The sequence below is a fragment of the Rhinoderma darwinii genome, chromosome 8 (assembly GCF_050947455.1).
Source record: "Rhinoderma darwinii isolate aRhiDar2 chromosome 8, aRhiDar2.hap1, whole genome shotgun sequence".
Classification (NCBI taxonomy): domain Eukaryota; kingdom Metazoa; phylum Chordata; class Amphibia; order Anura; family Rhinodermatidae; genus Rhinoderma; species Rhinoderma darwinii.
Genome location: NC_134694.1, coordinates 81175528 through 81198178, shown reverse-complemented (window position 1 = coordinate 81198178; position 22651 = coordinate 81175528). Strand labels below are relative to the sequence as shown.

Below are 22651 nucleotides of genomic sequence, written 5' to 3'. Positions count from 1 at the left end.
TGAAATTAGTACAGAATGTTGGACCTTTAAAATGAAAATACGGAAAACTTATAACATGCATATAGGGCAAATTTCATGTCATTTTAAATGATCTCTAAGAATCTGACATTCACAAACACCTTACGAGATCTGCAGATAGGAAGGTATTTTGAGGCTACAGGCAGCATAGTGACTATAGGAAACATTAGTTTCCTTTGTGCTAGTTTTTATTTATATCTCACCTGGCAATGAACCATGGTAAATTTTACAGTGGACAGAGGGTCAAAAATGGTCGGAACTATGGAGTCATTTCATTGCGGTGTCTCTGTTACTCATATATTTAGGGAAAGGTTTCTCATTCCATCATCACTATGTTACACTGCTCTCCCAGTTTTCTAAGGCTCTGTTCACACTACCATTAAATTAGCACATGGCATTTTAAGGGTAGTGAGAATTTAACTGATACATAAATGTGCTAAAAATGCCAGCGTCTAGTGGCTACTACATGGCTTTGTCTTCTATAAAGCACAAAAAGGTTAAAGTGATTTTCCCATGAACTTGATTATGCATCAAAAAATTGTAAATCTAGACTATCATTATTAAATCTCACCTAGTGAACCAAGCAGAAGTCAATAAACTGTTTGCAGATGGCTAGGCGTCCATGATCAGTGGACAGTTTTACAGCAAACACCAAATGCGGAATCTTTATCAGGCACCTCTAGCTTTTATCTGCATCCCATTTCTGCACACCTGTATCGAGCTCGGTGTCAGGACTTGTATGCGCCTTAGCTGGTAGTAGGAGTCTGAGAAAACCCGGAGGTAAGAAGCGAAGAGGAGCAGTGTGGTGAGTATAAATTTTTATTTTATTTTATGTCAGATGGGGGATGGAGCACGGCTGCGGTCATTCTGCTACAATTGTGGCGCACGGCCTGCGTAAAGATGTGACAGATATATTAAGAGGCGTACTCCTCTTAATAATTCTGCTGCATCTTATTCCAGCGCAGCAGTAAGCCAAGACTGGTGTATGGAACACCAGTCAATCTGTCCCAGTGTTTTCAATGGAGCCCCGATCATACATCCAGTCTTTAATAAATTCATTGGCTTTCATCACCATTTCTTCTGGGATGCAATAACCAATCCGTTTTTATCAGTTAATACGCATTTGGAAATGGAAGTACCTGATTGGCTATTTCTTTTTAAAAAATTTATCTTCACCTGAAGTTACAGGCAACTGTAGTAGGTAATAATACTCGTACCTGTCAGTTACAGAGGAGTAAGTGACAAGTGACTGAAATTCCATTTACAATGTTTCAGATATAAGTGTTCTGGAATAGCAGCATTTTACGCTTTGAATAGAAAACTAATGTGGTTCTTGAAAAGTGGATGACCATGTGCCTTGAAAAACAGATTATATCAGGGCTAAGGTTTTGGGCCTATACATGAACCTTTCTTAAACCCAAGGATAAAACTTTGCTTAATATGTGAACTATTGGATTAAGAAAAAAACATTCTACTTTGGATTCTGTCGCCTCTTCTATATTTTTCATGTGCATATTTGCTTATTGTCACCTTTGAATGTCTTTTTTTTTTTTTCATAACCAATAAACTTTATTGAATTTTCTGAAACAAAACAGTCTCAAAGTCTATTAAATTTTGAATGTTTTTAAATTTGACTTGATCACTTACTGCTCCAGCACTACTGACTACAACTTACAGGGGGTCGGCCTTCTGCATAATATTCTATACATTGTTTTCTTCAGATCAGGGCTAGAATTGGCAATGTCGGAAGTCCAGATTCTGCTCAACTTTAAAAGAAGTTATCCTACTTCTGTAAACAATCGCGCCTCCTAGAATAGGTCCAATGGGGTGCCACACTTTGCGGTCAGACTATCAGGAACATGGGTAAGGCACTTGGCCTATACATTTGATCTCTGTATGATTATGGGTATAGCTGTTCAATAAATCTGACTATTGAATATGTATGCTAAGTTCTATGAATAGTGTTCCACTGTAGCCAATAATGTGATTTTGGTTGTTTTACTCAGTTGGGTGAATGTTATTCATTGTGGTGCCTAACCATTTGGTCTGTACACACTGTAGATTCTGTGGGACCTTTTTGAAAAAAGTTTGTGTCTGTAATGTTTTTAATCAGATGTTAATAAAATTTAGATACTTTTATTACTTAAAGCATACCTTACTTTTCAGGGGACTGCGCAACGGTTCCCTCGTTTTGACAAAATCAATAGCATAGTCGACTATGGTATTGATTCCGTCAAAACGACGGAACCCTTGCACAACGGAGACAAACGGCCATTGGCACCGGATCCATCACCATTGAAATCAATGTTTAGGAAGTCCACCGTCCAGCAGCACCAGCTGTAAAAGTATAGATGGGTGCACGCCTTGGGAACCCGATCACAGTTCCATATCCAATAAACATCCAATGATAGGCAGCACTCCAATGTCAAGGTGAAAAAATAGCTTTAATGGCCCTCGTGCGACGTTTTGGCTCTGTGCAGTGAGCCTTTCTCATGCTTGAGAAAGGCTCACTGCACAGAGCCGAAACGCCGCACGAGGGCCATTAAAGCTATTTTTTCACCTTGACATTGGAGTGCTGCCTATCATTGGATGTTGATTGAAATCAATGGTGATGCAAATGGAAACCTATGGTTTCCGTTTGTGTCTGTCAGGGCTCCGTGCCGATGGAAAGCTCAGACGGAACGTCGGAACGGAGCCCTAGCGCAGATGTGAAAGAAGCCTAATACATATTAGAGTTTCTAATACTTATTTTGCTCTAATATAGGGGAAAGGGGCTGTGAATCATAACAACAATGTGTCCAGCCCAATACCGACAAGGCTAAAAGAACAGTGATGCAGGAACACTGCTATTTTTTACATATGCTGCTACATATGAACAATCATTTACCCAACGCTATAGCCAGACACCACAAGAGTTGAAGCCCTGTTTATGCAAAGACAAGTACATAAAAATGAAACATTTTATTAGCCCAATAATTATGTGATACAAAGTTATGTGACACTTCCATTTCATAAGTGGAAATTTCCTGACATCTAGCACTTTATAAAATGTATCCTCTTACTTTGCACATAGTTAAAATAAACCATATAAAGAGCTGCAGGCAAAAGTGAACCCAGCTGCCGTGTAAGAATATCTTTCAAAAATGTATGCATTATTAGTGAAACGTACAGGTAAATTTACTACGTTGCGTTCACTGCTCTGGTAAGTGCCCAGTCGTGCCTTTTTATGTGCTGCAAATTTGAAATATCACATTGCTCTGTTTTATAGTAATGGTAAATCTAGAACATCCTCACTTGACAAGAGGGAAAACAATTCAATATTCTGTACATAAAATATATGGTAAACTCAGCTGATTCAAGTGAACTAATTCTATGTTCAGAAATTAAAAAATGTCACCCGATATTCATTATATGAAAAGGAGGAGATTGCCATTCATATTGTGAACCTCAGGTTTATTAATAACGGATATGTCATAGAGAACTGTGGGAAATAATCCTTTATATGAAGGCTGCATTCCTCTGGAATCTGGAAGATAGCCGTTTTCTTGTCCTACTTTAGAAACTATGGTGATTTGGATAATCACCTCTGCAGTGCTGCCTTGTACCATGCAGTTTACTAATGCCTTAAACTGGAGTCCAGAAATGGGAAGAAAAAACAAACAAACAGGGACCTGTCAGAATTTTGTTTCTTTTGTATAATGGGCATTATGCCCTGAAATATAGCAATATGTTGTATATTACGCTTTCATAGGTAGGCAACCGCTTACCCTGCAGAGATACTTAGGGTAGAGACTGCCTGCGAACAAGAGTAACTAATAGAAGGAATTTTACGATCAAGTAAAATAGGTTAGTTCCCCTTTAAAAGGCATTTTGAGGGTGCATATGAAATGTTCCTATTTTTTGTTCATAAAGAAAACCGTACGGAACTCAAACAGTGTCAAACTGAGAAATCTCATCATTCAATCCTCAAATATGGCACACTATGCTTGCAGTATATGCATGAAAGACTTGTTGCTCATTGTGCGACAGAGGAATGAAACCTGTCAGAAGTGTATGACAGCTGCCTTTAGTGGTCTAATGTACGATATAACCCTCATGGAGTGGTGGACAAATAACTAAAGGATTCATTAGCCACCTTGATGTTGTTAGTAGCCAGACAAATAAGAACTTTCACAGACATCAATAGAAAACCACTAAAAAAGTCAGATGCCAGCTTCAAATTTTTAAGGGCACTGACTACCTGGGATTGCTCCCACCCTGTCCTCGTGCTTCATAAAAAGTTTTTACGCAAGGCTGAGAAAAAATAATAATACAGAGAACGCACTTTTTCTAGCACTCTTTTGGGGCTCGTTCAGACGAGCGTGATTGTCGTCCGTGTGCTGTGCGTTGCAACAACGCAGAGCACACGGACACCATTGATTGCAATGGGCCCATTCACACATGCGTTGTTTTTCAAGCAGCGAGTGTCCGTTGCCTGAAACCCACTGCATGTCCTATATTGGTGCGTATTCACGCACCAAGTCCCCTATTAAAGTCAATGGGTACGTGAAAACCACGGACAGCACACGGACGCAGATCCTCCGTGTGCTGTCCATATTTCACGCATCAATTACATTGAAAAAAAAAGTAGTGCTTGCGAGTGCGTGAGAAAAAACACATGCCACACGCAAAGCACACTGATGCATAACGCAACGCACACGGACAGATTCAACGCGTGTTTTTTACGCATGTAAATCTGTCACGCTCGTGTGAATGTAGCCTTAGCCTATTTGACACCTCTAGTTAAAATGAGTAGATATGATCCTTATGGGTGATTTCCAGTGAATGGGGGATGTTTGGTGAATTGCTCATGTCCACACACGTGACCTACAGCTCCTTCACCACCCCTAGATAACAGGTGAAACGAAAGTGATAGGAAGCCATCTTGTTAAAGGTATATAACCACAAGATAGAAAATGATGGTTTTACCCACTTTATTAAGACATAAATTAGGCCGTCCTGATCTCCTAAAATCACTCAGTTATAGGCTAGTTAAACAAGTAACAATTTAATTAGGCTGGAGCATTATATTATATCATTTATATAGATAGTAATATGGCTGAAGATCTCAAGCGTTAAACTGCTATGAGCCGCAATGATAACTGTATGTCAGTGATGATACTGAGGGATGACTTCACCACCTCTTTATTGTGTAAATGGGGATCATCTGACACTGGATTTTCCTACCTGACCTGGTTGGGTTTCTATTGGTTATGTCTGGTCTACACATTGTACAGCTCTAGTTCCTTTTTGGGCTGATTGACCAACTCACTGTATTCTGCGTAATAATCCATTTCCCATAAATGAAAGCGACCATGGATTTTTCATATTATTTGACCGGGCACAATTGTCACTAACAAAAGCATCAGGCACAACCAATACAAATACATGGAAGGTAGAGTGGACACGTTTAACACTGTCATTGAATTTGGGGGGTCAAGATAATTAAAGGGAACCTGTCACGTTGAACATACAGTCTGATCTGCTGGCAGAATGTTATACAGCTGGAGGAGCTGAGAAGATTGATTATATAACTTGTCATTTATTGATCAGTATAACTTGTCATTTATTGATCAGTATAACTTGTCATTTATTGATCAGTATAACTTGTTATTTATTGATCTAAACCTCTGCTCATTCATGTTTATTGTTCTGTATATATGCTGGTAAATATTATCAAGGAAAAATTGATGTTAGATTCACGAATGACTGAAATGTGACAGAAATAGAAGGTTGAAGCTAAAAATGTTTAAAAAAAAAAAGCCCATTGCACATGTGCAGGATTGTACATCTAAAGTCTATTAATGCTACCTGGGCAAATCTGAACAGGGCACAATTAATAGTCTCTGTTCCTTGATCTGAAACTCTTCTACTCCCTGCATCCTTCCAGCATGTTACGACTGCTCCGGGATGCTTCCCTGTGGCATTTAGAGGCCTAACCTGCTCAGCAGTCCAGCCTTTCAGCTCCTCTTACCGCAGGACCATAGAGGTAACAGTCTCCTCCTCCTGAAATCTACTTCCATGAACCTATTCCGAATCAGGACAGATAGGAAGTCCTGTTGCAGCAGTGCATAGCAATAGTCTGGGTGCTTTAGTGTGATTTCTTAGATGTTATCTACAGAAGACTACACAATGGGATATTGACAATTAAGAATATACGTCCTGATCCCCCACAGTCATTTGTTTTCATACATTATCCGGGTGGGCATCTTGAATTTGAAGTGAGAATTCATTAAAGACCATGCTTATTCTGCTATGGGAATTAATTTTTGAACGCAGACAGACAGTATGAGATATTAGTCTATAACTTAACAGCTGTTGTAAAACTACAACTCCTAGCATGTACGGTGAGTCCAAAGCAAGGAGGTAGTAGTTTTACAACATCTGGAAAGCCCTAGGTTATAGATCACTGGCTTAAAGAGTTATTTTATTCCTTAAACCAGCTCACAATAAGTGGGATTAGAAACTAATTATTTCAGTCCTGGGAAGAACTGATCTAATATTACTTGTGTGATTACAATTATTACTATTTGTTCTTTAGATTAAAAAACAGAGGGTGGAAAGATGTAGGGTCACTGATTCATTTCTACAACCATCTCCAGGAAATGATTTTAAAAGTTTAAATGACCATAAATAAAGGGCAACACAATATTTACTGCATATATTTTAGGGGAAAAAAAAAATCTCATTCACAGAGAACAGCATCAGAACTGAAAGATCTACAAGTTAACTGTGCTGTGGAATGATTTCCAGTGAATGCCTCATGTGGGGTGAGAGCTGTCAGCCTAGGACCCTAAAAAAAGCCCAAAAATAACTCATCTATAGATTATGTTTAAAATAAAGATCCAGGCTTGCTACATTTTCTTCCAAAATGACAGAAATAGCCCCTGCCTCTTCCTTGTCATGGTGAGGTCACAATCCACTATTTTTAAACAGAATCACAGAGGGTTTGAGTTACAAGGTTTATAAATATAAGAGTCTGGCTGCTCAGCACACACATGTCATATAGTCCATGCATTTTATACAAGACGGGAAGATAGGACTGTACTTACCGCAGATTCTGCATTCTGCACCCAGTGTACCAGCAGGACTAGGACAGCAAGACTGTGTAAATGCCCCAACCTCATTCTTCAAGCACCCTCTGTAATTTCTCAACACCGGCTCCAACTACAAGGCAGAGGCTGAGGAGCTGACATATTATGCTGAATGCCCAGGCAGAGGAGGAGATGCGACAACACACTAAGAAGGGGCCACCCCAGACCTGGACTACTACTCCTGCCTTCTGCAAAGAACTGCAAACTTTTTCCTACTGAAGTTACGAGGCGCACTTCTTTCTCACAAATCCCTCCGCGTCAGCATCTCCCCTAGGCTAGAGAAACCTGCTGCTCACTGATAGCTGTGGCCTCTCTAGAGCCTTTTCACTAAATTAATGGAGAGACTCCTTAGATTTTTTTTTCCTCTGGTGATAGTGACCCCAGCCTCCTGCCACATCCCACCCACTCCCAACACCCACTCCCGCCCACTGTCTCATAAAGACACTGCATGCCATTTCTAAAGGGGAACTTATTTTGTCTGCGGAGGGACCTGAACCTGTAATTGAAAACTAATATTTGTCCTTTTACTGAACAATTAGGAGCTTTTTGTGGAATAAATATGTTAGAATAAACATACCATCAAGTGTCAATGTAACAATGTGCACCACACGTGCAACTTCTACATGTTTCCTTTATTATGTATGCATTTACTGATACACCTAGAAATACAGTATGATAACATATAACATATAGCACACGGAACCCCCATCCTGCAATGCGCACGTTACACGGACATAACGTACAGCTACTGTATGTGAAACGAATTTTGCAAGCTGTATCCTATAATGTAATGGAAACTGTGCAATGCATGAAACTAGTGCACAACTCTAAATTATTGCCCAAACTTCACAGACCATTAAATCCTCTGTGTAAACTCTAGACAATATATTTATTATAATGTATTTTTAATAAATACAGAATATATGTGAGCGCAGAGATTCCCCTCAGCCTTCCCTAAAATCCTGTGATTGACAGTCCCTGGTCCCGCCCCCTTCCTCCATGCCTAACCTTAGCCTGCCTGTACAGTGCATGGAAGCGAGCCGTTCTCCTAGCTGAGGCATGTAAGTGTATGGAGGTTCTCTCAGCGCGGGTTACACAGTTCAGTATCCCGACCCGTGCAAGAAATCTGCTCTTCTTCAGTCGGGACCGCACTATTTTAACCCTTTCTACTCTTTCTATCTTTGTTGCAGTTTTCCCCTGGGACACCCCCACTAGAGTTACTTTGCCGAGCTCCGCGAAGAAGCTTTCAATGAGCCCCCGGGATAGTCCACTGTAGCTGCAGAAGAAAGCAGGGGGGACTGGCTGCCAGTCGGTGACTACAAGGAGATGAGGGCACGGTGAGTTCTATTCTATTGTTATGTTCCTGGGCATTTTGGGTTCTTTCTATTGTGTAGGGTGAAGGTGGGGTGCCAACATGTTATGGGACCCAGGTGTAATAATACTGCAATGTGTTTGACTTGCAGAATTTGCCTGCTGGTTCTTGCTGCCTGCTTTGCTGTGGACTTAGTACAAGCGGTGAGTTATTATCATTGTGCCCCTTGTAATATCTCCATCATTAGAGACATGTATGAGGTATCCTTCATGACATTTCTATGGTTAGACTCTTTATATATATATAAAGATAGCCACAGACCTATATTTTCCTTATAGTAAATTTACCTTCAGGACTTGTTAGTTTGACAAATGTCACAATTACACTTCATGATCAACAAAGATCTTGACACATACCAGATGAATCTTCCTATCATTTTCAGTTGATGGTTTCTGCGCATAGGATCGTAGATGAAACAATCATTGGCAACAATCATCCATATTGGTTGTTTCGTGTTAACAATTGTTACATCTATGGCAAGCTTATCTGATGTCTATGGCAAACTTAACTCTTTAGTTGCCACAAGAAACTATACTTTTGAAATAAACAAAAACCATGCCCTGCTTTGCAACACTCCAAAATATCATCACTGTTATCAGATCATTATTTGTCTTCTGTAACTTCATGTATACATATGACATCAGTATATTTCTTACAACCATAAGTATAATATTGTCTGATGAACAAAATTGCAATATATTATTTCCTTATAGAATCACTTATTTTATTTCAAATCTGCATCAATTTGTTTAACTCTTTGTATGATCTTGGAATTATTGGTTCATTTTGTCACTGATTCCACAGTTCTTGTGCAAAGTGAATCTATACGCTGCTTTCTTATATTTATTATTATTTATAGATCATTCATTCAGTCATTTAGAATGTCAAATCTTATCACCCAATATTTTATATTATTTTGTCGTATGAGATGTTGTTTTACAACCTGTCAATTTATTCAATAGACGCTATGCATTTATTTGCATATTGCCATTGATTACAGTCAGTTATGTTGTTATTATTATTATTATTATTATTATTATTAGTTTCATTTCTATTACTAATATTACCAGACCCCTATTATTAAATATTTATTAGCGGCCCCCTATTAAACACAACCCTTTAAATGGTTGACAGTGTCTACTTTACCTGTGGTCACCATTGCTATGAGGTTACATTATAATAGGGCGTACGGGTACACGTATAGTACAGGTGTGTACTATGCACTTTACATTGATCAATTGCCACTTATACTGAAGTCAAAATTTAGTCATCTTGGGTTAAGACTGTTCTGATGAGAAAGGGATGAGGTGAACATGGTTGGGGGCTACACCCATTCAAATAATTTGGGATCCATAAGGATGATTCATTGTCTTTCTTCTAATCCTGCATTAAATATATAAGACATTTGGCTATACCAGTGCTGTCACTACTACAAGGCCCCTAAAAGGATGTTTCCCAATATCATGTATAATATTTTTGACAGTCTGAGATATTAAATCAGATTTTGAAATCCATCTTGTGGTTAACCTCCGGTGGTGCACTCCTTGGATTCCTGCCTCCCTAGCTCACGTGTTTGCTGCGGGGCTTCACCTGGAGGCATTTACTACAGTTATGAAATATCATTGTCTCAGCTCTGTACAATCTTCTGACATTTTAGTAGTAACTTATTAATTTATGCAAATAACTATCCTCATACATTAAGAACATTCTTAGCCTATCCTTAGGAATCCTAATATAAACATTCCTCAGTATAACAAAATGGAAATTTCAGTATAACTGTCAAAAACTTATGTTTAACAGACGTATGATTATCAATGTATTATTATTTCATACAATTTCTTAAAGTTGAATCAAACATATATGAGGTGCGTTCGTTTCTTGGAGCTAACAAGAGAGACTTCTTCAAGGTTTTAGCGGAAAAACATTTGCATGAAAACAAACAATATTATTCTGACATATTACTGTCATGTTACCATTAGGCCTTTGCTAAGGGATCCCAATTAAAGGGGCATTTAGTGCATTGTTCGGTATTCTGATGTAGAGGAAGAACTCCTCAGCAGTCCCACAAGTATTCAGATCCACATGAGCTTAGGTATGGAGCTTCTTAGCCTAAATAGTGTATAGCACCCTAATTCCACAAATGCACAATTCCCCATATTAATCCTTCATCTGCTCTGTTACTTGATCAAAATTTCTCTCTATAGTTTTCTTTATTGCATTCTCTGTTTTTCCCACCATCAACCTATGACTCCAACATCTCTAGTTTAACAAGATTCCAGATTATCAGACTGGGGTATTGCTAGGGCTTTAAAACAGGCAAAGTACAAACCCCTGCCATTCATTATGTGACAAAAATGATGATCAATCCAAGGTAATATAAATAAATCTATATATATATATATATATATATATATATATATATATATATATCAGGAACAAAGAACAAGTAACGGCACCAGGACTTCAATGTTGGGGAGATGTTGGCTTATTCACCACCAGGTGGAAAGAATGAGCAACGTTTCGGTTCACACCTGAACCTTTCTCAAGCTTGAGAAAGGTTCAGGTGTGAACCGAAATGTTGCTCATTCTTTCCACCTGGTGGTGAATAAACCAACATCTCCCCAACATTGAAGTCCTGGTGCCGTTACTTGTTCTTTGTTCCTGCTATTTAATTCCAAGGAGTTGATTCATCCTTACAATGGTAACGTGCACATGGCCTGATTTCCAGTCTACATTGAGTGCTGTGTTTCTTGCATCTATTTTAACTATATATATATATATATACAGTATATAAAACAATTTTGTATACAATCACATATTAGTGTGGCAGTAAAAACATATTCCCATCAAGTATTTCTACAGGGATGCAATCAGCATCCACAAATGAGTATAAAGAATATCACATGATCCCATATACTATTTTCATGCTTGAATTTGGAAAAGAGATAAAAGCAAACTCCTTGGGTAGGTTTCTCTAACTAGGTGCTCTCTGTTTCTAATACACTCAAATGTGGGGAAAGGTAAATGGTAAGTGTGATGGGCAACAAAAAGTGCACCAGATCTTGTAGTATGATTTTATTGTATAGTGGAATTGCTGTTTCAGCTGATTTAATTTATTTTAAATCAGCTACCATCTTTAAATTGTTTACCATTTTTAGACTGACTGCCATCTTTCACAGCAATTGACTTGATGATGCAACACAATGTGACTGACACGAGTGGCACTGTTGCACCAGCATTGCATACTATAGATTTTGCTGCAGTAATACATGAGCCATACCTTAGGATGGTCATAGACAACTCCCTAACACCACCATGAACATCTGGCACCAGTTATCAAAAGGGATGCAATAGGATTGGACAGGTTGTCTTATACCTGTTTCCTCTTCTGGTCACCATAGACATGAGATCGCCGCCAGATCCTGCTAAAATTGGCGAGCCCCATTGACAAAAATCTCATGTTTGTGGCCAGCTTTTGTAACATATCTTGCTATTACTGATGTTATTGTAGAATGTATATCAGTGCTCAATTTGCAGTCCCTACGGCAATTATATAGAAAAAATAAATATAGGGTGAACTTTATTCGGGGCCTGTCAGAGTTGAAGTCATAGAGACTTGATGAAACAATACTGATACATTTTTCTTGGCAGTGAATGTTCAGTATTAAAATATATTAGTTGTAAATAATCTTTAATTGGAAGAATCTTTTATTACTTCTGTGCAAGAAATGAAAATACATGTTTTTTTCCTCAAGTTACGGAAAACACCAGTTGAAGAGGGGGCGTTTATTACGTAGATTAAAGGCTATAAAACATATTTGCACAGAATTTTTTTTATTATTGTTCATTTGCTTACTTAATGCAAAGTTAAGCAACTTTCTAAATAGTCTTTATTAAACATGTCAGGTTTTTTTCTTGCTGTAGAGTCTCTGCAGCTCCTGTAGATAACTGGCTGTGCTGCTGCTTCTAACTCAAATCCCTGATGGGGTGACCTAATCTGCTCTCCCCCTCCCTTCTCTTAGTGTTATAAATATCATCAGGGAGGGGTAGGAGGTTGTACATGGGAGATCAGAGATTGAAGAGGGTGGAAAACATCTAAGGCTTTGTTCACATCTGCGCCAGGCTTCCGTTCATGGGTTCCGTCATACCTTTTCGTCAGAGAAACTCATGAAAGGAAACCAAACGGAAACCATAGGTTTCAATGGTAATGCTTCTGTTGAAAATGGTTTCCGTTTGTCTCCGTTCTCTAAGTTTTTAATTTTTTGGGAGAAATCAATAGCAAAGTTGACTGCGCTATTGATTCCACCAAAAAAACGGAAACCTTACGGAACGGAGACAAACAGAAACCATCTGCAACGGAAGCATTACAATTGAAATCAATGGTAATGCAAACGGAAAGCTATGGTTTCCGTTTGGTTTCCGTTCATGGGTTCCCCTGACGGAAAGGTCTGATGGAACCCATGAACGGAAGCCCGATGCAGATGTGATCGAAGCCTAAGTCTTCAAGAGGCAAGTCACACTGGCTGTTAGCATAAGGGTATGTCCACACGTAGCAAAAAAACTGCAGATTTTCTGCAACGAATTTCATTGTGGGAAATCCGCAGCATAATACAGTAGCAGCAGAGTGGATAAGATTTGAACAAATCTCATCCACACACTGTGTCAAAAAATCAACCGAATAAACGTTCATAAATTGACCTGCGGTCTGTTTCTTTATTCCGCAGCATGTCAATTCATTTTTTTGAATCGTTTCTTTTCTGTTGCGGGTATTCAATGGGGAGGTAAAACCTGCAACAAATAGCAGATGTAGCGATTTTTGCAACGGGAAACCTGGGATTCCGCTGCAAAAATCGCAACTCAGAGAGAAAAAAAATCACATGCTGCAACGGTCACATGGGATAAAAGGTAATCCCAGGAGGCCAGGCTGAACTGACAACAGACGGACGCGTCGCCATGACTACAGAGACCGGAGTAAGTTTAAGTTTGGGGTTTTTGAACCGCTTTTTTCCGCAGCGGACGTTCCGCCTGAAAAACTGCACCACAATTTGGTGCGTATTTTCAACTGGAATTCCCTGCGGGTTCCAGGGCGGATACTCTGTGTACTCGTACGCAACGTATCCGCCCTATGTGAACATGGCCTAAGACTGTAGATAGGGAGGAAAGCAGAGGGGAAATTCACACAGACTATCAGTGCATAGAGAAAGCTGTCCTGATACATGAGAGCTAGTGAAGACAGCAGCAGTCTTGACACAGGACTCATATCCAGCATGTTTTATAGGGAGGGCAGAGAAAGAGTAGAGAAAAAGCTGTGCTGATACACGAGATCTAGTGAAGACAGCAGATGCCTGGAGTCACAAAGCTTACATCCAGCATGTATTTCTGGGAGGGAAACATCTACATGAGAAAAGTCTGAGCAGAGGCGCAGCTAGGGGTTTAGCATGGGGGGGGGGACACATCTCAGTGGGCCCCACACACAGTATAATGACCCCTGAGTGTGCTCCACATATTATAATGCCCCTGTGGTTGCCCCCACATAGGATAATGCCCCTATGGTTGCCCCCACACAGAATAATGCTCCCATAGCTGCCCCCACATAGTATAATGACCCATTATTGCCCCCACATAGTATAATGACCCATTATTGCCCTCACATAGTATAATGACCCCTTAGTGGCCCCCACACAGTATAATGACCCCTTAGTGGCCTTCACATAGTATAATGCCCCTATAGCTGCCCACACACAGAATAATGCTCCCATAGCTGCCCCCACATAGTATAATGTCCCCTTAGTGCCCATGCATAGTATAATGACCCCTTAGTGGCCCCCACACAGTATAATGCCCTTATAGCTGCCCACACAGTATAATGCCCCTATAGTGCCTCCCCACACAAAATAATGCCCCCATAGCTGTGCCCACACAGTATAATGCCCCAATAGCTGTCCCCACACAGTATAATGCCCCTATAGCTTTCCCCACACAGTTTAATGCCCATATGATGCCTCACACAGTATAACACCCCATAGCTGCCCAAATACAGTATAATGCCCCTTATAGCTGCCCCCACACAGTATAATGCCCCCCATAGCTGCCCCCACACAGTATAATGCCCCCATAACTTCACACACACATTATAATGCCTCATAGCCGCCCCCAAACAGTATAATGTCCCATAGCTGCCCACATACAGCACAATGCCCCCATAATTTTCCCATACAGTATAATGCCCCTTAACTGTCCTCATATAGTATTATGCCCCATAGCTGCCCCATACAGTATAATGCCCCCATAGCTGCCCTCATATATAATGCCTTCAAAGCTGCCCAAATAGAGTAAGCTTCCGTATTGCGGCCCCCCATACCCAGTATAATTCCCCCTTAGCTGCCACCACACAGTATAATGCCCCATAGTGCCTAATAAAAAAAAATTACAAATATTTACCTATCCCACGGCGAGTGGAGGAGATCCCTCTGCTCCTACGCTCTGTGCAGGGCGTGGCTCTGTGCAGACTGGTACGATGACGTCACTACATCGCGCCTGTCTGCCTAGAGCCACTCACAGCTGGAGTTAGCATTATACAGTGAATGCTGGAGCAAGGATCCATCGACTCCATGCTCCGGCATTGAATTCAACTGTATCTGCGTCCTGACGATGCAGATACAGTTGAAACCGGGACACACCACCGCTGGGGGACCGGCCCTGGGCCCCACCATCTCAGTCTGAGAGCAGCTTGCAAGCTGAAATCAGGGTGTCTGAATATGAGTGAAGGAATGAAGATTTCAAACTGAAACTTAGTGCAACTTTTTAAGTCCAGGTAAACATTAACATACACTACTGTTCAAAAGTTTAGGGTCACTTAGAAATTTCCTTATTTTTTTAAAGAAAAGCACAGTTTTTTTCAATCAAGATAACATTAAATTAATCAGAAATACACTCTATACATTGTTAATGTGCTAAATGACTATTCTAGCTGCAAACGTCTGGTTTTTAATGCAATATCTACATAGGTGTATAGAGGCCCATTTCCAGCAACCATCACTCCAGTGTTCTAATGGTACATTGTGTTTGCTAACTGTGTTAGAAGGCTAATGGATGATTTGAAAACCCTTGTGCAATTATGTTAGCACCGCTGTAAACAGTTTTGCAGTTTAGAGGAGCTATAAATCTGACCTTCCTTTGAGCTAGTTGAGAATCTGGAGCATTACATTTGTGGGTTCGATTAAACGCTCCAAATGGCTAGAAAAAGAGAGCTTTCATGTGAAACTCGACAGTCTATTCTTGTTCTTAGAAATTAAGGCTATTCAATGCGAGAAATTGCCAAGAAACTGAAGATTTCCTACAACGGTGTGTACTACTCCCTTCAGAGGACAGCACAAACAGGCTCTAACCAGAGTAGAAAGAGAAGTGGGAGGCCCCGCTGCACAACTGAGCAACAAGACAAGTACATTAGAGTCTCTAGTTTGAGAAATAGACGCCTCACAGGTCCTCAACTGGCAGTTTCATTAAATAGTACCCGCAAAACTCCAGTGTCAACGTCTACAGTGAAGAGGCGACTCCGGGATGCTGGCCTTCAGGGCAGAGTGGCAAAGAAAAAGCCATATCTGAGACTGGCTAATAAAAGGAAAAGATTAATATGGGCAAAAGCACACAGACATTGGACAGAGGAAGATTGGAAAAAAGTGTTATGGACAGACGAATCGAAGTTTGAGGTGTTTGGATCACACAGAAGAACATTTGTGAGACACAGAACAACTGAAAAGATGCTGGAAGAGTGCCTGATGCCATCTGTCAAGCATGGTGGAGGTAATGTGATGGTCTGGGGTTGCTTTGGTGCTGGTAAAGTGGGAGATTTGTACAAGGTAAAAGGGATTTTGAATAAGGAAGGCTATCACTCTATTTTGCAACGCCATGCCATACCCTGTGGACAGCGCTTGATTGGAGCCAATTTCATCCTACAACAGGACAATGACCCAAAGCACACCTCCAAATTATGCAAAAACTATTTAGGCAAGAAGCAGGCAGCTGGTATTCTATCTGTAATGGAGTGGCCAGCGCAGTCACCAGATCTCAACCCCATAGAGCTGTTGTGGGAGCAGCTTGACCGTATGGTACGTAAGAAGTGCCCATCAAGCCAATCCAACTTGTGGGAGGGGCTTCTGGAACCATGGGGTGAAATTTCTCCCAATTACCTCAGCAAATTAACAGCTAGAATGCCAAAGGTCTGCAATGCTGTAATTGCTGCAAATGGAGCATTCTTTGACGAAAGCAAAGTTTGAAGGAGAAAATTATTATTTCAAATAAAAATCATTATTTCTAACCTTGTCAATGTCTTGACTATATTTTCTAGTCATTTTGCAACTCATTTGATAAATATAAGTGTGAGTTTTCATGGAAAACACAAAATTGTCTGGGTGACCCCAAACTTTTGAACGGTAGTGTATATATAAAAAAAAATAATTCTATCTCAAAGTTTTCCATACTCTTTAAGAAAAATACAGTTTTTATAATGCAAATAAATAAATATAATAAAACCAAAAAATGTCATCAAATACAGATGAGAAAACTGATTCTAAACTAATCAAATTCAGTCCAAATTTCCCAAAAGTTGGGGTTCGCAGTGCACGAATTGAGTAGATAAAAAATAAATATCATACTCGCCAGGTCTCCTCTAGCAACGTGTCCCTTCCGGCCTAGTGAAATGACATTGTTTGGTTGCATGTGACTGCTGCTACAATGCGTCCCTAGCAACCTTCTGAGATTACGTAGTTTTGTCCCATGTGATCGCTGCAGGGACGAGACGATACGGGGGATCAGGGGAGGTGAGTATGGTATTTTTTTTACTTTAGGGGTGGAATCGAAAGAGTCCAGATTGCCCTTTTTGACTTTCAGATGTCTTATAGGGCTGAATCCAACTTGTATACAATCCTAGAAGACATCAGAGAGTCAAACAGGGCAATCGGGGCACATGCATTTCGCTGCAAATCTATGCGGACCGAATCTAATTGAACAACCGATTTGATAGAATCGCCCCCGAGACGAATTTTCGTGAAATTCGCTCATCTCTACAATTAAACAATTTTATAAATAAAAGGTTATATGTCTTGTAGCCATACTGTACCTATCTATTCCCAGCCTCAGGAATAAGAAGTGGGACATCTTCTCACAGGCAGTGCTTGCAGCAAATTCAAATAACCCCTAGGGGGCAACTGCTACATAAAACGGCATTACTTCACCTTTTAATAATGTTCTCCAGCCAATAATACACGGCAAGACAAAAATTTAACAAAATATTAGACAGGTTCTTCAGATGTTTTGCATAAATTGTATTCCTTTCCTAATTTACATACAAAAGAACCAAGAGCAGAATACATTTTTATCCCAACATTTACCAATTAACAAACATGAGGTCATAACTTGAAAGAACTGTTCTGGTGTAACATGAACTAATGATCATGTTCGTTGAGAGCTTTAAGAAAATCTATACGGGTGCAAAGATAAGGGAGGAAGTGCGAACAGATATTAAGTAATATTATAACCGTGCTAATATGGGGATGCCACATATTTACTATTCTGTGCAAATTAGTATTTACGTCACCGATGAACTGCTTGAAACACAAGTAGTCCCTTCACAGCTCTGACACTTGGGCCTGTAACCCAAGGACTGTCACTGTCTGCGTGACCACCATGATGTAGGTGCGTATCTTCCAGACAGTGCAGACTTTTTATACTATATCTGTACTTCTATTTGTATCTTAGTCAGTGGCTGCCCGGTCTCCTCTGTCTGCATCTTTGTCCCCGCCAGCCCCTATCGCCATATTTTTGTCTGCATAGGTTTATCTGTCTGGGACAACCTGCATGTCTTAGTTTTCACCGTCATTAGAATTAACTTTAGATACATTTATTTGTAATAAGGTTTTGCCATTGCTTTTTTGCTTTTACTGTTTTTTACAGTTTTTTACACTACAGTAAAGAATTTCAATGGCTCAACACCCATGGATCATTGCCACTGTGTTTTTTTGCACTTTAGGGTAATTGCACCTGCTGCACATCGGTGGAGCAGAGAGACGCATAATTTCGGAAGTGTGAAATGCAGCAAAAAGCGTGACTAATAGTACATGCTGCGGTTTTAAACACAGACTACTTCGAAAACCAGGGGGTATTCAGCCTTACTGTGTATATGGGATTTCAGAAAGTCCCTTTCACTACAGTGTAACATCCGACCACTGACCAATAACAACTTACTGAAAGCTACGGCAACGACAGAAACGGTTCAAGTCTGCAGCTTGTAAAAACATCCTTACTGCAATGACCATATCTGCAATGTTAGTAAATGTGAAATTCTTTAATTCCCATTCATATATTTTATTTTGTGATTTTGAGGTGTTTTTAGAGCATACTGTGTTTATGTATTTCAACACCATGGTTAAAATGTAAAAACCTAAGCTTTAGGGTTTTAGCTGTTTTGCTTTAGTTTGTGTTTTTGACTTTTGTGTAGTACATATCTCCCTACTCCCTATGTCCTAAGATGCACAGTCAAGTTCATTTTATCATTGTTTCTGTCATGTCCTGATGAGACACAACTGGTATGTCTACAACCCCTCCATTTAAGTGTATGTGGGTGGTTATGGTGCTTCAAATGCCCCTAAAGTGTTTCATTCCTCTGATGTCTGATGTGGTTGAGCGGTAAAGACAGTTGGAAAAGTCAAAAACTTTTTATTAACACAACTTCAAGTGTCATGACTGTTTTGGCACAAACGCAGAACTCATTTGTACACAGACCAAGTTTCTAAATATGTTACTCTCTCCCTTTAGGCCTCATGTGCATGGCTGTATTACGGATCCTTGTTGTATGGAACTGTAATATAGCACCCAAAGATATCGGTGGGCCGATACTGCAATTATAAATGCCTCCAATATCATACGTTGGCATTATGAGTTTCTTTATCAGATTTACACGGAATCTGTGAGAATAAAAATTGTAGCATGTTTCATGGGATGTCGTATTATGGAGATATTCTTTCCTAGAAGCATTGCTTCTAGGGGTGAATACGGTGCTACATATAGCGGCCTTTGGCTCTGTAATCCAAAACTGTAGAGACTCCATGTTCCTCTTATTTTCTTTGGATATTGTGGTAAAATACCAACAGTATGGCTAATGTGGAAGATATTCGACTTTGATCAATTACAGTGATTTTTGGCAAACAATCTGTACTTATCCATACAATACTATACGCTTGTTCCTACTGTCACGCTGAAGCATTATTTATCTTAGTAAATGACAACAATTAACTTGATTGTTATGGAACAGGTGTAGATAAAGTCTATGGAAATATCTACAACCTCATTATCTTTTTAAATAAGCTGTTAACAACTCTTGGCTTTCCAAAAGTAGCACATGATGTCATTGATATACTTGTGATTTAATCTAAGCCCCATATCTAATACTCTCTAGATGTGGACCATGTGGTTGGCATATGCTCTTCAAGATGGACAATTTTCATTTGATTAGTAATAATAATAAAACTAGCTCCATGTAGTCAATAGTAGGGATCAGATCCAGGAACATTATCTCCTGAGGAAATGAAATAGTTCCCAGTGAACTGTGCCGTTTTACTTATTTTCTAGTAACTCAATTCTTTCTCCAAGCAACTTTCAGTCTTTATAAAATCGAAATATCCTGTGTCCAAATAAGATGGCGAATCACTTGAAAGAAAAAAGAGCAAACAACGGCGCAGACATAGGGCATTATCCCACGTTTCAAAGTCAGAGAATAAAAGGTGTCTAGTCGTGCTCACCCGGTGATGTCATGCTAGGAGCATGACATCCCTGTATACGAGGTTTTGATAATGTGGAAATCCAGGCAACTGCAAGTTATGGGTACGTCCGGATACAGAGCATTTGACCGGATTCAAATTGCCGATAGTATTGTAGTATCACACCTATGGCCAAGTCTGATAGCTAAAAAGTGTTATTGTTCTTAAATGCACAACACTGAACAAAAAAGAAAGGATTGAACCAGAAGGGAACAACGACCTACCATTGGGCTGTTTTTAGCTATCACACTTGGCCATAGGTGTGATACTACAATACTATGGCCAAGTAAGATGGTGAACATTACTGGGTTTTCCACATGGGCATTAGCAAAACCTGGTGATGCTATTAGTCAAGGTGAGAGAACTGCCAAATTCACTCTCGTTTTCACAACAGCTTCTGCAGCTTGAGAAGACCAAGAAATGAAAATATACTAAACAAATGAGTTTTAAAAATTATTTTAGCATTTTTCTTTAGAGTTGTCTATATATTTTTAGGAATTTGTAAAATGTAAATTATTCCTATGTTAATTATTTGCAGGCCACACATTAATACTGCTATTTCTCTAAATAAAACTTTTTTGAAATTCACCTGTTCTTCCATGTAAATGTCAAAAGAAAGATAACAGAATGAGAAATAAGATTAAATCGAGTAGTCTGGCAATGATTTGCTTTGGTCCCAGAGGAAGTTTAATATGCTGTTCTGTGGTTACTCTTGACCACAAGCTACATTTGGAAGCAGATCATAGCAGATGAATGCACAGTGACACAAAACGTTTCTGTGTTCTACTTTTAAGCTATGACCAATATTTTAACCACATTTTTACATTTCAAACTTTTCATCCCTAAAACAATATGTTCTGGCTCTGCTCAGCTGTACACGATGTGCATTCTCATTCAGTTCAAGGGTGCCATTGACTCAAGATCTTGTCAAGCCAACTGTGGCTTTTAATAAGGCCCTTTTAGGATCTACATTTACCACAATTAACATGACTGACAGTTTTATATAACATAGTAGGAAGAGTGGAAGTTCCCAAAAATGGGCTACGAAACCAAGAATTGTCACATGTGTGTTCATGGTGAATAACACTATTTCTGGTCATTATACGACTTGTATATTTTTTAAGCAGTTTTTCGGTTTGCAGGCTATATTTCTAATTCTCTGTTTTCTCGGAGCTACTCGGCGGAGCCTTACCACTCTCATGTCTTCTATAGACTGCACACAGAGAAGAGAATCCTGCTCTCCTATTTCTATCTATCTATCTATCACACACACACACACACACATATATATATATATATATATATATATATATATATATATATATATATGTGTGTGTGTATATTTACACGTAGGAGGTGAGGTGCAGTTAAAAAAAGCGCATTAACGTTTAAAGCGTATCTGTCATTGTGGTGGTTCTTTGCATTTACTATATTACATGGGGCGTGTACTGTGTGTGATGGATGCCAGCCCTATGCAGTGCTGCATTTCCTTACTATCATGCATTTGCCAATGGGAAGCCGGCTGGTCCAAAACCACGCCTCTATATTACGGCCGCTATGCAATCGGGGCGAAATAGCGTACTGACGGCATAAGTCTTATACTGGAGCAGACATTGCTTGGTTGATAGATGGACAAAAAAGGAATCTGCTGTTCCATCGTTAAAACTGCATTACAGTGGACACGACCCCACTTCCTGTAATCCATATCGGCATTTTTGCTGCTAGAGACACATTAGTCTTGACAACAGGCAGTGGACAGCAAGGTAGAAACAAGGGAGACATCTAGTGGCCGGAAATTTACAGTGATTTTTCTGCATTTTTTATAAATAAAGTAAATTGCAATTTTGATAGTCGTTACATTGGCCATTATATGGGAACAAGGCTTCGTTCACATATCCGTCAGGGCTCTATTCTGACATTCCATCTGAGCTTTCCGTCAGAATGGAGCCCTGACTGAAACAAACGGAAACATAGGTTTCCGTTTCCATCACCATTGATTTCAATGGTGATGGATCCGGTGCCATTGGTTTCCATTTGTCTTAGTTCTGCAACTAGGATTCCGTTCTTTTCATGGAATGAATAGCATAGTCGACTACGGTGTTCGTTCCGTCAAAATTATGGAACCCTTGCACAACTGAGACAAACTGGAAACCATTGGCACCGGATCTGTCACCATTGAAACCAATGGTGATAGAAACGGAAAACTATGGTTTCCATTTGTTTTAGTCAGGGTCCCGTTCTGACGAGGAGCTCCGACGGAACATCAGAACGGGACCATGATGCAGATGTGAACGAAGCCTACATTTGTTGAAATT

The 22651-nt window shown here is 39.7% G+C and overlaps 2 protein-coding genes across 4 annotated transcripts in view; one reads left to right on the top strand and one right to left on the bottom strand.

The window, feature by feature from the left end:
- The window catches only part of COL4A5 (collagen type IV alpha 5 chain), a 152037-nt gene extending 144569 nt beyond the window's left edge, over positions 1-7468 (bottom strand). Inside the window, exon 1 of one of the 2 annotated variants that reach the window (XM_075835805.1) lies at positions 7110-7468. In XM_075835805.1, coding sequence (XP_075691920.1) covers positions 7110-7184 — 75 coding nt within the window. In that variant the 5' untranslated portion in view covers positions 7185-7468. The remainder of the gene's footprint in view (positions 1-7109) is intronic. The other variant, XM_075835807.1, reaches the window with a different exon arrangement.
- A 678-nt stretch (positions 7469-8146) lies between these two features.
- The window catches only part of COL4A6 (collagen type IV alpha 6 chain), a 247557-nt gene continuing 233052 nt past the window's right edge, over positions 8147-22651 (top strand). For both annotated transcript variants that reach the window (XM_075835804.1, XM_075835802.1), the window contains exons 1-3: positions 8147-8212; positions 8342-8488; positions 8615-8666. In XM_075835804.1, coding sequence (XP_075691919.1) covers positions 8478-8488; positions 8615-8666 — 63 coding nt within the window. In that variant the 5' untranslated portion in view covers positions 8147-8212; positions 8342-8477. The remainder of the gene's footprint in view (positions 8213-8341; positions 8489-8614; positions 8667-22651) is intronic.